The following is a 15,292-nucleotide window of genomic DNA, read 5'->3' on the forward strand; positions in this document are numbered from 1 at the left end:
TCTTCTCCTTAATTTGTTTTATAATTAACTTGATAATTTACTATTAAAAAAAAAGCGAAAAAGGATATTTAAGCGTGAGCATATTAATAAGTGATGATTTGCATTGCCATGTATGACCCGTTAATCGTTGGGGGAGTGGTTGCTGCTTGCTGGAAATGACCCTCAATCCATGGGAGACATAGTTGCTATGTATGACCTCTCCCGGTATAAATTATGCTATGTTAGTACAAAACTAAAAGCATGCGAAAGAGAACTAACAGCATATGATCCAACTCTAGATTCGTCAAAGATCACAACCCATTAGCACTAAGATCAAGGTGCATATAAAATCTTGTAATCTGTCGAAATTAGCCGTATGTATCGGATCCTCTGCCCAAGGTAGAGGCATCAACATCGTTTATTGAGCCACAGCAATCTTTTCCCGTCGACGTAGGTCAATTGCAGCTCGCATTGACGCTACCACCAGCGGCCCCCGGTATTCCTTGGGTCACACCTCAGAAACTTTCCCCACGGACGCTGGTCAATTACAGCTCGCATTGCCGCTACCACTAGCGGCCCCTGGTATTCCTTGGGTCAGATCTCATCCTTTTGCTCTATAAACGCACCAATAGATTTCGAGTCGAGTCCCTCTTCTTCATTCCAAACTCCACTCGACGACCCTTTAGCACAACCATGAGCAGTCTCCATGATCCAAGAGCACACTTCATTTTGGTCCCTCTAGTGGCCCAAGGCCACGCGATCCCCATGCTCGACATGGCCCGTCTCCTCGCCGAGCGTGGAGCACGTGTCAGCTTCATCACCACTCCCGTCAACGCCGCTCGGATCGAGGCCATCATCGACCAGGTGAAGGAATCGCACCTACCGATCCAATTCGTCATCCTTCCCTTCGCATGCGCGAAAGCCGGCTTGCCCGATGGATGCGAGAGCTTCGACCTCCTCCCTTCCATTGAATACACCAAGGCCATGTTCGAAGGCACACGCGTGCTTCAAGAACCCCTGGAGCTCTTCCTCCGAGAGCTACGTCCCAAGCCCAGCTGCTTGATCGCCGACATGTGCAACCCGTGGACCATGGAGGTTGCTCGCAAGCTCCGGATACCGAGAATCGTCTTCCATGGGCCCTCCTGCTTCTACCTCCTTTGCGTACACAACATGGCCATGCACGGCATCTTCGAGCGAGTCCCCGATGAGTTCGAGCCCTTCCTCGTCCCCGACTTGCCTTGCCGGGTCGAGGTGAACAAAGCCCAGGCGCTGGGGTTCGCCACCGGGCCTGAGTGGGCCAACTTTATGCAGGAGATGGTGGTGGCGGAGTCCACAGCTGATGGCATTGTGATAAATAGCTATGACGACCTGGAGCCTTGGCACATCAGGAGCTATCAGAAGGCCAAGGGGAAGAAGAAGGTTTGGTCCATCGGACCGCTGTGTCTCTGCAACAAGGATGTGACGAGGAAAGCGACGAGAGGGAACAAGGCGTCCATGGACGAGCATATTATTACAAAATGGCTGGAAACCATGGAGCCAGGGTCTGTTATCTATGTTAATTTTGGCAGTTCTGCACGCACGCGCCCTTCGCAGCTTATTGAGATCGGGTGCGGTCTGCAGGCGTCGAACCGGCCATTCGTGTGGGTGATCAAGGGGGTGGAATTAACCCCCGAGATAGAGAATTGGCTGTCCGGGGGATTCGAGGAGAGCACCAGCTCGAGAGGTCTTATAATTAGAGGGTGGGCTCCGCAGATGGTGATCTTGTCGCACCCGGCGGTCGGAGGATTTTTGACGCATTGTGGGTGGAATTCGATACTGGAATCGATCTCAGCAGGCGTGCCGATGATGACATGGCCTCAGTTTTCAGATCAATTCTTGAATGAGAAATTAATTGTGGACGAATTGAGAATTGGCGTGGCTGTTGGAGTGAAGGTGCCCATGAGCCATGTAACTGACGATGGTCGTGTAATGGTACAGAGAGAGGATGTAGAGAAAGCGGTGTCGAGGTTGATGGATGGAGGGGAGAATGGTGAAGATAGAAGAATGAGGGTCAGGGAGCTGCAGGAGAAAGCTATGAAGGCAATGGAAGGAGGAGGGTCATCCTATGTGAACATGACACGCTTGATCCAGTATATCATGGAGCATACAAATAAGGAACTCTAGATCGGTTTTGTGGGAGCTGCACTGTTTCAAGATATATGCTTGTTTGTTATATATATGTGTATGCTACAGCTTTTATTTTGTTCGCATTATTTAGCTATATATGGTTGTCCACCGATAAGTGCAGCACTAATCGGAGCTTTTTCCCCCCATTTTTGTTGTAGAGTAGATAGGGAGCTGCATGTCTTGAAGCCTAATTTAGCAGGTAAGAACTTGAAGCCTAAGGCTGTTCTTGGATGAAGAAAAATTTTGAAGAGATAAGGGTGAATCATATGATGTACTGTAAAGGAGTAACGATTTGGTGTTTGGTTGAAAAGGATAAGTGGAGAAAAAAAAAAAAAAAAAGGATAAGTGGAGAAGGAAAAAGTGTATCGGATATTATGATAGATTTGGATTATACTATGAAGACAAGATGGCCCTTTCATTTTTGATTAGTTAAATGAGAGAAAAAGGGGTAAAATGGTAATTGCCGTAAAAAGATTCGCCAATTAGATGGAATAGCAATTCCATCCCGTTCCTATGAAATTGCTGACAGAGTTTATACCTTGTTAGAGGATAAACAATTCCACCCAGCCATTTTGGCCGTTTGGATGGAATAACTCCCTTATTCCATGCCTGTTGCGCTTTCCAAATGGGGGCCTAAAACTTTGTCAAACCACTTTCCACACCCGCATCATTCTACACAGTAACTTCCATCAGGGCTGGTCATGAGTATGTCCTTTTACGGGTGATTTGTGGAGAGTCGGGGTTGTATCTTTCGACCGGGAAAGAAGTATTCACCTTCCCTTGTGCGAATCCACCGTCGAAGCATCCACTGGTCACATTGAGATATGTGCAAACAGATAAATTATTGAATTCGGAGTGCTTCCAGATCTGTGTAGCGAGTGATCCAACGGTGATTGCGCGAAAGAAAACGAATCCTTCTTCCGCAGAGAAGATACAATCCATTCCTTTGTGGCAATCCGTCAAACAGTTTCCAGTCCAAACTACTGCCACCAAAGATATTCTCATGAGGCCGTGGTCGGGTGTCTCAACTCTCCCGAGGGTCATTTCACGTAGGATGGGAAGTGTTATTACTGGAAATCAGACCCGGAGGCGACCACGAATCAGAAGGAGGAGCTTCTGCTGCACGGCGATGGTGACGGCTATCTCTGGTAGACCTGCAAGAAGCCTGGGCCAGGATCCGACGAAGGCCCTCCGATGCTTAAGTTAGAGAATGTTTTTTAGATATTTTAATGGAGAGATCTCTTCCATCGAAGGAAGAAGATGCCTCTCTCCCCGGAGTCCCTCCCTCTTTATAGGAGGGGGTGTGGCGGTTACTCGTAATCGGATGTTATTGCGCAAATCTTGGGTTAAATGAATTACCTTAGATGGCATGGAAATTCAGGCTAGCTGGCAATCGGTTGAAATTACAAGGATTCAAATGTTGACAGCTGTTGTAGCGGAGACTGCGAGATTTGATTCTGAATATGGAGGATTTGGTGACCCCTTCTTTAGGCAGACGCTCCGATTTAGAGTCCGGCTTGACTGTTGGTGGAGTCGGGGTCAGTCTCAGCTTCTAACTAGGTCTTCCTTGGCCTTGAGGTCAATCGGGCTTTGTCCAGCCGAGACCATGCAAGATCACGCTCGCTGAAATCATGTTTGCCGAGAGCTTAACTTATAATAGGAAGACTGTGCAATAATTTTGAGATAGAATTATCAAAATCAGCATTATCACTAAAAAAAATAGTCTTTTCCGGCGGTTTTTAGAGTCCGTACTGACGCTTATGAGTATCGGTAATTTTGGCGGTGACGCTTTTAAAAACGTCGGCTAGGTGGGAGTGGAAATTTTTTTGCCGACACTTTTGAAAAACGTCGGCAAATCTCCATTATTTGCCGACGCTGTAAAGCGTCGGCAATACTTATTCTAACAACAACTTTAAAGTATTTTTAGAATTATTTTTTATTAAAAAGTCTAATTAACTTTTTTTTGAAAAAAAGTTTGGATCAATGGTTTTTTTACAAATGCCCGATGTTTCTTTTATAAATTACAATTAGAATTTAAGAGACTGCTTACAAGAATGGGAGATCTTTTTCCCTTTTTGAGTACAAAAAATCAGTAATCTACAACTTGCTCCTTTTGATTTGCATGCATGTTGTGAATGTGCTCTTTTTTCCAAAAAAAAAAAAAAAAAACCAAGGGAATCACGGTTATTAGATCACCTGTGCTGTTTCCACAATACTAAATACATTGAGAATTATGCAGTGAAAATTAAAAAATGAATGCCGGATGCATATAACTAATTGGATGAAAAATGCATGCATGGGATGTGCTCCACTCCACGTAGCATGGTCGTGCAATGTTTTCCTGATATGTCACCTAGTATTTTTATACCTTAGTCAAAGCTCAAAACATGGTTCAAGTGGGTTCATATGAAATATGGTGATTAGGTTCTGGTTTAGCTAATCTAATTGCATTGGAAGACACCTGCATCTTGGTTCCGCTAAAGTTTTCAATAAGAGATTTTCTAAAGACATATAAGATTACCTTGCCTCTATCACTATTTAGTTTCCTAATACAGGCTGAATTTGTAGGACCGGTAGGATGTGGGGTATTCAGTAGTTTGCGATTTGGATCATATTTTGGTTACTAAGACGATGCTTTTTGCTGAGAGTGCATTCACATATATACATTCATTCATCTTAACATATATATATATATATATCTCTATGTGTGTGTGTGTGTTGTTGTGTATTTTTAAGTTATTCTTTATTTTTATTTCCAATGATTTTTTTGGTAAAATTTTATTAGATCATTTTTAGACTTATTTTTGGTGCTGGGAGGATTGATATCATGTATAAACAAGTAATCTAAATCCATTCAAAACTTAGCCTATTCACAAGCTTAGTTGCCCCATCCATGGCCATATCATGCAGCTCATGATTTGCCGAGATACGCGTACAAAAAAAAAGGAGCATGCCTTGTATATTAAACATGAAATATTGGGTGATTTAGTTTATTAATCACTATGTGAGGTGAGATTTTTGGATTTTCTCTAGGTACTTCCTAATGTAAGCTCCACCAAATAAACATTATGTACTAGTACCAAAAAAATTAAATTATAAACGGAAGAATCCAACTCTCTTTTTGCCTTCCCATCGTTTTATTTTTATATGTATACAAGGATTCATGCATGATTGAGCCTTAATAGCCCAAAAAAAAAGCAAAACAAAACAAAATCAAACTCTTCAAACTAAAGCTTTCTACGATAAGAAAAAGATTCTAGTGTTGATTAGACTCTTGTGAAAGTCATCCAAGAAATGATCTCCTTGAGTTGGGCTTTCCAAATTTCTTGCAAAATGGGAGTCTCATCTCCCCTAAAATCTAATTTGATTGTGATTTGTGGCAAAATTTAAATTTTTATATATATTAAACAAATAATTAAAGCGCCGAATCTAGAATAAACCAGAAAGATCCAAGAATTTGATGGTCAGGATCTTCTCATCCTCTTGTCGGAAACGAGAAGCCAAGTACAAGACGCACCCTCGCCTCCGCCGAAAGCCTCTTCCCAAAGGCCTGAGTCCAAGCGGACCAATAAACTTCTCTCCGTTTCTCCCCTCGCCTCTGTTCCCTGCGAATCTTTCCGTCCCCTGTTTCCATTATGTCGACCGTCTCCTATTCTCTCCGCCTCTTCCATCCCAAACTCCCCCAAATCCCCCCCAAAACCGTTGTCTCCAAATCCCCCTTCCTTCCGTCCAAGCCCTTGCTCCTCTTTTCCTCTCCTATCTCCTTCCAACGCCTGCCCAAATCTCCCCTTTCCGAGCCCGTCCGAGCCCAGCAGCAGCAGCGAGAGGCCGACGTCGATCTTTCCGTCCTCCCTTCCAGATTACAAGAAATCGTCGCCCTCTTCCAGTCCGTCTCCGAACCCAAGGCCAAGTACCAGCAGCTCCTCCACTACGGCTCCCAGCTTCCTCCTCTCGACCTCCGCTTCAAGACCGATGACCACCGCGTCCGCGGCTGCGTCTCTCAGGTCTGGGTCCGCGCCTTCCGCGACCCACACGACCCCGCCGCCGTCCGTTTCGAGGCCGACTCCGACTCCGCCCTCACCAAGGGCCTTGCCGCCCTTCTCGTCTTCGGCCTATCCGGCTCCCCCGCCCCCATCATCGCCGCCGTCCCGCCCGGCTTCGTCCGCCTCCTCGGCCTCCAGCAGAGCCTCACGCCCTCGCGGAATAACGGATTCCTCAACATGCTCAAGCTCATGCAGCGGAAGGCCCTCCAGCTATATTCTGAGGTCGCTTATTCGGAAATCAACGGGGCTTCAGATTCCGTGGGATCGTATTCGGGTGCCCAGGGCAGAATCTTGGAGGATAAAAATTCGATCTTGGGTGGAGAAGCCGATGAAACTGGCAAAGATTCATCCTTTAGAGAGGTTTCGAGTGCAAACGGGAGCGGCGATTCGCTACCCTATGGGGATTTGAAGGTTGATGGAGATGGCATGGATAGCGCCGATGTGGTGCAGAAAAGTTCGGGTGGTGGGATTGGCGGGAGAAGGGAGAGGATAAGGGAGAGATTGGAGAGGGAGCTGTCTCCGGTGGAATTGGAGGTGGAGGATATTTCATACCAACATGCGGGCCATGCTGGGGTTAGAGGAAATAATGATGGAGAGACCCATTTCAACGTGAGGGTGGTTTCCAAGGAGTTTGAAGGGAAGAGTTTGGTGAAGAGGCACAGGCTTGTTTATGACCTGTTGCGGGAGGAGTTGCAGAGCGGATTGCACGCCCTCTCCATAGTTGCAAAGACTCCATCTGAATCCCAGTCCAGTTAGATAGGCACTGAATAGCAACAGGTTTTATTACTTTATTGTTTTTACAATCTTTTCCCCGTCTTAGAATAGTGAAACATGAACTTTTCAAAGCATAGAGAGATGCTGCGTTGATTTGCATATATTATCCTGTAATCCTATTGAAGATTATGTGTTTTCATTTAACAGTCTTAATTTTTTCTCGAAGCAGAATTTGTATTCCAATTTGGGTGTTAGGCTTATGCTAGTAACTTCCATCCGGGCATAATAGTTAAGAAGAAAAGATTATAACCTGACTATAGAAAACAGATGAGAGGTTGGCTTCTTCCTTTTGCTGTGCTTCTTATTTTAATGTGGTCAATAATGAAGATCTGAAAAAAAGGAATGTAGAGAATAATTGCAATAAGGTTTGTTGGTCATAGTAATGCTTATGTCTGATAAGGACATGTTCCGCATCTATGGAGTAATATTGAACTCTAGAATTTTTATGGCTTGATTAATTACATGTTTATTTGAAGTTTTTGCTGGTGCTTGTTGTTCTTAAACTGAAGACAGTGAAAGAAATATCATGTGATTCTAGATCCTATGGGGTTGATGTTGCATTCCTGATCATCTTGCTATAAAGGTTAAGGAACTCCAACCACAATCTATCATTTGCTCTTGTAATATCAAATTGCTTTTGACTTCATATATTAGAATCATGTGGATTAGCTTCAACGCAAGTTCATCAATATTCTTTTGTGGTTGCCTCCGGTTACAGCTGATCCTTGTCATCTTGCAAATGTATTAGTGACACATTGGCATCGTAGCAATTATTATTACTTGTTATATGGGAGGAAAATATAATAGTTGAAGGACCAATATGCCTGCTGTTGACACCCTTTTAAATTGAAGGGACTTAAGGCTATCCTGCATTTTATTAGTTTCTCTTTGTACTTTATCAGTCGGCAGAGTTTTTCTGTCTATACATATATACTGATAGTCTGCTGTTGTCTGCTATAGCTTTCTCCTTCTGGTTGCCATGCATTACTGGTTTGATATATTCTTTTTCATCATTACAAATAAAATGGTTAGAGTTATGGCTGTATTGTATTGTCATTGTTAGCAGGATTTTGTTTCCATAAGCTTGTTTTGCACTTTTCTACCCTTTCTACTTCTTTTGCTGTATTACTCTAGTGGTTAAGTAGGTTCTTACCAATTAGTCAAGATCTGACACAAAAAAAAAGGGGGAAGAGAGGGGGGGGGGGGGGGGGTTAACTATGAGGCATTGTAATATGTGGGAAGAGTTAATTCTGAATATTAGACCTTAAATTGTTGTTATAATCGCATATGTAAGCACATGCAATTGTAAAATTTGAAGAATTTTATTGGGAAATATTGCATTGGTACGTAATAATCCAAACTTCAATTCTTCATATGAATTTTAGTTGCAGCCTTACTCCAATTATATAGGGCTGATATGATAGATATAGGCATGTTCCCCAAAACCGTTGAGAACATTTTTACAATGCATGCTGCACTTGACACAAACCATCTATAAATTGGTGCCCATGTCCTTGTCCAAGGCAACTCTAAGAAAGAGAAGGGCTTGCAGTTAACCTAGAACACCGATAGAGGTGCAAATGGATCAGGTTGGACTGGGTCATGAGTGACCTTGTCCCGACCCGGTTCCTTGTTTGGGTTTTAACTTTGGATCCAGAACCAACCCAATAGAAGATCGGGTTGGGTCGGGTCCACGGATAAAATTTTTGACCCAAACGGGTCATTTGGGTCGAGTCGAGTCCATGTATAACCTAGTCCCAACTAAAAAAATTTGGGTTTGGTTCGGGTTGGGTCTGGGCCCATTCAACTTTACAAAATGAGTACGAAACAGATTTCAGTATTCATGCATAATGTGTTTTATCAATTCATGTACAATTAACAAATCCCCTTTAATTTTCAGTATTCATTGGGAGGGGATTATTAATGATATAATACTACAGGAAATCTACAAATTAGGGACAAAATAAGGTGCATTTTTTAAAGAAAATGAGTGTGGGGTAATTGTGTATGATGATTTTAAGCTCAAACATGCATGTTACTTTTCTCAAGAATGATATGCATAATATACAAGCCTAATTTTTCATTGAGACAATAAATTTTGAATGGGCAAATACAAGTATTGTATAGTTTTTTGCATGCTCTACGCCAAGTATTTTCTATAATACAAGCATACCCCTCCCAAATGAGGTTTAAGCCCTGTTTGGGGGAGCTGTTGGCAGTAGAGCTGTTGGAAGTAGAGCTGTTGGAAGTAGAGCTTTTATAAAAAGCTGTTTGCTGTTTGGTAACTACATTTCTAAAGTGCTGTGGCACTTTAACATTTGTTTGGTAAACAAACTGAGAAAGTACTTTTGTATGACAAAATGACCATAAAGGACATTACTAGTATTATACAATAGTGCATAATAAAATATAATATATATTAATACATAAATATATGATATAGTATAATATTAATGTAATGTAACATAATATTATTATAATATAGTACTATAACATTGTATACTATAAGATAATAATTTAAAATAATATTAAATTATTTAACATAACATAATATAATATTATATTATATTTATAGTATAATACAATAATAAATGTATAAAATATTATAATTATTAGTATAAATTAATTTTTTACTCTTTTGATGACCATTTATTTCTCTAACAAATTTTCTAACTAGGTGAAAAAATTGGTTAAATAATTACTAATATTTTTATTTATTTATTATTTTATTTCATTGAAATATATTTATTTATTATTTTATTTATTTATTTATTCGTTCATTTATATACATATTTATTTATTTATTTATTTATTTTTCTTTTTCTTTCCTTTTCTTTTTTTCTTCTATTTTTTTCTTTCCTTTTCTTCTTTTTTTTTTCTTTTCTTTTTTCTTCTCTTCTTCTCCTTCCTTCCTCTCTTTCCTTCTTCTCCTTTCTTCTTCTCCCGCGAAGCCGGCAGCGCCGGAAGGGGGGCCGGGCCGCGGCGGCCGCGGGAGGGGGGCCGAGATGGCGGGCCGCGGCGGCCGCGGGAGGAGGGGGGCTCGGGAGGGGGCCGGGATGGCGGGCCCCGACGGCCGCGGGGGGAGGGGGGGCTCGGGAGGGGGCCGGGACGGCGTGCCGCGGCGACCGCGGGGGAGGGGGGCTCGGGAGGGGGCCGGGATGGCGGGCCCCGGCGACCGCGGGGGGAGGGGGGCTCGGGAGGGGGCCGGGACGGCGTGCCGCGGCGACCGCGGGGGAGGAGGGGCTCGGAGGGGGCCGGGACGGCGTGCCGCGGCGACCGCGGGGGAGGGGGGGCCTCGGGAGGGGGCCGAGACGGCGGGCCGGCCGGGGAGGCAGCGGCCATGGCGGCCCCTTCCTCCCCTTCCTTTTTTTTTTTGGCTGTGTGGTGGGTCGCAGCGGCGGGGGGCTCGGATGGGGGCTGGGGGGCGCGGCCACGGGTGGCCGGCGTGGTGGCTGCCTCCCAAAAAAAAAAAAGAAAAAAAAAAAAGAGGAGGGCCGGCGGCATTGAGGAGAAGGAGATAGAGAGGGAGGGAGAGAGAGAGAGGGGGGATGGTGAGAGAGAAAGAGGCGGTGGGATTGAGATTTTTGGGAGGAAAAAGAAACTTTTAAATGGGGGTATTTTGGTCAAAAATACAGCTTCCCGACAAAGCTGAAAACAACGTTTTCGGAAAGCTCCAAAATTGAGCTTCTGCCAAAAAGCTGTTTTCAGCTTCCCGCAAAAGCTGAAACAACTTCTTGGAAATTTTACCAAACACACTTTTTTTCCTAAAAGTACTTTTGGAGGGCCAGAAAGTGCTTTTTGGCCCTCTAAAAACTCCCCCAAACAGGGCCTTAGTCGTGGCACAGAACAAGCCATGAAAAGCAGCAACAGCCATCTTTTGCTTTAGTACCAAGTTGGAAAGCCCACCACTCTGAGTTGGGCTTCCTTGGCTTGGACCATGACCATTCCACCATCTCAGCCAATCTGGAAGCTCCTTCATTTTTTGATAAAGTGAGGGAACTTGTGCTTTAGGAAGCCTTCAAGTTGCATGCAATTACCTGTGACAAATATAAATACGAAGGAATAGTTAAAGGAAAATCTGATCTGCATGGAGAAAGGAAAATCTGATTTCAATATTTATGGGTCGGGTTGGGTAAAAATTCAGAAAATCCAAACTCGACCCGAAAAATGGAATGATTCCAATTTTAGAACCCGACCCGGCCTCACGGGTCCTTTAAATCGGATTGGATCGGGTCTAAGTGGGTCGGGCCGGGTCGCGTCATAGGTCAACCCGACCCATTTGCGGTCTTAAACACCGATCTAGCAGATTTATCTTGTCAGTTGCAAAATGCACTCATGCAATCGGGTGACATGCCTCATAGCTCCCTAAGACAGAAAGAGTCTATGTAGAGAACATAAAAGGCAAGACTAGGTAACCTATGAATTTAACCATTCATGGAGCAGTAAATTGAGAACATGAGAATAAAAAACTTCCTAGGAAGCTACTTATCTCTATAAAAGTTGATAGTAGTGAACCATTCATTTGGCATAATTGTTACTTAACATCTGGGCAAGAGTTTGATCATGACTTATTGTCATGTAGGGAATTAGTAATTGATGGTGACCGTCATGTGCGGTCAAGGAAGGTAGTCTTCAGTATTTCTGCAGAATTGGTAATTTTTATTAGGTAATGATGCCTTCATTTTTTTCTTTGGGTGTTTCAATTTTCTTGTATCAAGGGGCTTTAGTTTAAGAAACATAAGGATGCTGCTCATGCTGAATTATTATCCACATCCATCCTTTGATATTATTAAATTGTATTCTTGAGTTGTTTTCTCTTTATTTTTTTGAGAGTTGTTTTTCTATTTGTAATGATGCGTGCACATCTCAGAAATTTGCAAAATTAGATTAGAAGTTGTTTGGGCCGACCTATCTCAAATTGTTCTGCCTCCATTTATTTTCTCTTAGGTGTTCCTTCAAATTATCCCTTTATTCACACTAGAGATTTGCATTAACATCATAGTTTCTACCAATCTTAGTCTCATATGTCCTCTTGACTTCTTAATTTTTTGATTTAAAATCAACCTGTTATTAGTTCTTCGGTGTCTTGATGAATTTGGTCAGTCAGTAGTGATTAATGTGCACCTTCTCATCATCCACCTTGCGAAAGCTATATGTTTGGGGAATTTATTGCTTTTATTTCATATTGCCTTCACACATACATACCCTTTGAATTTGCATCTGTGCACTCTTTTGTTTTTACCGATTTTCAATTATTTATATTCTGTAGCATTTCCTCTCTAATTTAATGTTGCACTCTCTTCCTTGTTTTATCAAGCAGCACTCCAAGCACACAAGATACACCAAGCTGCTATGTTACATGAACTTGGGTTTGCCTGCGAGGGGGGGGGGTATGGGTCTTTGTGTCGAATCCTTTAAATATCCGAAGTCATCATCTTATGGCTCTGTGTTCAAGTGTCATACCAATACCTGTGTTTTAAGTATCAGGTGCACGTAGTTTAGGCTAAATTGAAGGGTTTGGATAAGGCATCTATGGGTCTCCTCACCAGTATATGAATTATGAACGATTGATGCATGTATAACAAGTGCATGGCTCTCAACCTCGCCTATGGCCTATGGTGAAAGCCAAGGGCCATCAGGGCTTTGTCCTTGCTTTCTGAACCAAGAAAAAAATTGACCTGTTCTTTGCTTGAAATTTCCTAGATATACAAGAAAAACAACTTCAGTTACTACATGTTCTATCTCAGCAAACTGCCTTATTGTTTTCCCAAAACTTTTGGTATTTTTCTTTACTTTCATTCAGGTATCCTCGCCTTTAGCTTTGAACTCATAAGCTATGAATGGTGCATTTTTGTGTGTACATGTGTGTGTTTTGTGTGTCTTTTTTTTCACCTATCTTTCCTTATTGTTGGCTTGCCTTAATATCTCATTTTAAAGGTTGATTGATGACAATAACTTGTCACATGACTTAGTACTAATCTTAATGTTAACTATGGTCCTAAAGCCTGAACTCTTCGTTCATGCTGGAACCTCATATAATTTTCTTAAATGTCAGTACCTTCTCTACTTTTCAGAACAGTGTGTTTGCTTCTTTTTTATCTTCACTTTTAAGAGCTAGCGACCAAAACTCTCAACAACTTCTGAGAGTATTCTCTCTTCCTTTAAGTAATATCATCAATTGTGATCTTCTCTACTGTTCCGGTTCTTTATGCATCTAACTTGTTCCAAAGATTTACTTCTTCTCCCTCATCTTTGTTAGCTTCAAGATACTTTCCTCACCATATTTTGGTAAAGAAAAGGCTGTGGTGATGGACAAGCGGCAAACTCCACCATTAAGATCTCTGATCTTTTTGTCATTGTAACACTGAAGTTCTGATAGAGAATTAAGCAGGGGAGAAAAAGGGAAAACATATTGAGTCCAGAAGTGAATCTCCAACAAGGGGGGGCATTTGGCATTTGAAAGCCCTTACAGTTGAAAAATTAGATTTTAGTTAGAGAAACCTACTAACCAAGTATATGGGTAGTGAGTTTTGAGGAAGTCAGTTGCTTTTAGATAGTATTTAGTTATGGCTTTCCTTCCAAACAAAGGACAAACCTAATTTTAAAAGAAAGTTCACAGCTTGTTATTATGTCAACTAACATTGCTATATCTAATGATCATGCAGTAGCAGAGAAGCAAGATACACATAACTGCTGATATGAGCTTTAGCTCTTATGTCTTTATGTTCCAATTTCAAGAAAATTTGGTTGACATGTGATTAGTTGCCATGCGATTATTGTTGACTAAAAAATGGCCTTCTCGGATGGATGGAGAGAGAATTTTAAGCCATTGCACTGAATTGTTGACACTACCCTTATATGGAACTTTTTCTATTGTGCACTGAAGATCAGATTCGGTGGCTTGTGAAACATGTTAGTGTTTGTTAATTACAAAAACGCCAAGCCTTATAACTCATAGAATGGTGTATGTTTAAGTTTGTTATGTTAAAGGTGAATCTGAGAGGACCATATGAATTATGAATTTATAGGCAAATACTTGAACTGCTATGCGAACTGTAGAAAAATGCAGGCGTATGACTTGCTAAACCCCAGTTCAATGAACTGTGGTATAATATTTAGCATGATGTTGGCCACATGGAGCCTTGTTTCCTCCGTAGATGAAAATTTTGTTCTTGGGCCCTATTTCCTGGCTGATTTCGAGGTTATGGATGCCGGAGGAACTGAAAGATTGACTTGAAGGGTAATTTCCCCAAATTGACTGTTTATAATCATAAATTCTGGTGGTTGTTGCTGCCTCTGCATTTATTCCAACATATGTGAGAATGTTGCTGACAAAAATACTCACCTTGTATCTTTCTGAGGTGTAATTGAGTGCTATGTAGCTTGCTTCAGTAAAAAAAAGGGAAGCTCTAGCCAGTCTCTGTGAGTGCCCACCATTCTCTCATGCGGACCCATGAACTCAAATTTGTTTATTTTATTTGCTTCTGATTCCTGTCCAGGGCCACAATCAATTTTCATTTGCAAGGCATCTCTATGCATTGTCTTCCACTATGTAAGAGTATTCAGGTAGTGCAAAAATTGCTGGCATTCTTATCATTGAGTTCATGAGCTCAGCGCTAATGCAGGGATTGCAGCATTTCTTTTATAATCAGCTTTAGAGATGAAAGAGGCGATTGCTGCAATTCCTGCAATTTGCATCATTCTTAAGGATGATGTTTATTGTTTACAACTTGGACATCTCTTCTGGTTGCAGCAAGCAGCGTTTCCCCTTAATTCGTGATCTTGCAGCATAAAAAGAACTCTATTGCCATGTTTCTAGTCATCTGACCTATCTGAAGTAACATGTTTTTGGTTTCACCTTTGCTCTACCATTTTCTTTCTTTGAATTTGACATTCTTTTGTGGTCTCCCTTTTGTTAGAATGGTTTGCTCCTTTTGCGTAAAACTTGTGTTTGTATTGTTGGTTGATTAGCATTAGTATTTCATGCATGTTGGGAGTGCCATGTCTCTTTTTTGCTGCATGATTAGAGGTAAATACTATGCCATTTTATACTGCGATCCTATTCCCTCCATTCATCATTTTGTCCTCTTCACCATATACGCACATAGAAAGTGGATGATTAAATATATTAAATACATCTCATTTTTTCCATTTTATTTTCTATATTTACTTTTTTAATCAAATATCCAAACTTTTTTTGTTTTTATGGGATGAATTTATCTCTTTGAAAATACAAATAATATTTTTTAAAAATTTGCTCCTTAATCAAATGCTATCTCTGAAATAGTGCTAAGGGCCATCCAGCGAGCCACTCCCTCTCTCGCTCGCTC

The 15,292-nt window shown here is 41.8% G+C and overlaps 2 protein-coding genes across 2 annotated transcripts; both read left to right on the top strand.

The window, feature by feature from the left end:
- Window positions 1-638: 638 nt before the first annotated feature.
- LOC103723563 (UDP-glycosyltransferase 73E1-like) lies at window positions 639-2,463 on the top strand. Its single transcript, XM_008814516.4, has one exon. It carries the CDS (start codon window positions 673-675, stop codon window positions 2,140-2,142), a length of 1,470 nt encoding a protein of 489 aa, XP_008812738.3. The 5' UTR covers window positions 639-672; the 3' UTR covers window positions 2,143-2,463.
- Window positions 2,464-5,669: 3,206 nt separating this feature from the next.
- Window positions 5,670-7,145, top strand: LOC103723560 (sufE-like protein 1, chloroplastic/mitochondrial). Its single transcript, XM_008814513.3, has one exon. The coding sequence runs from the start codon at window positions 5,781-5,783 to the stop codon at window positions 6,942-6,944; it is 1,164 nt and encodes a 387-aa protein (XP_008812735.1). The 5' UTR covers window positions 5,670-5,780; the 3' UTR covers window positions 6,945-7,145.
- The last annotated feature ends 8,147 nt before the right edge of the window (window positions 7,146-15,292 follow it).

The sequence above is a fragment of the Phoenix dactylifera genome, chromosome 1, assembly GCF_009389715.1.
Source record: "Phoenix dactylifera cultivar Barhee BC4 chromosome 1, palm_55x_up_171113_PBpolish2nd_filt_p, whole genome shotgun sequence".
Lineage (NCBI taxonomy): Eukaryota > Viridiplantae > Streptophyta > Magnoliopsida > Arecales > Arecaceae > Phoenix > Phoenix dactylifera.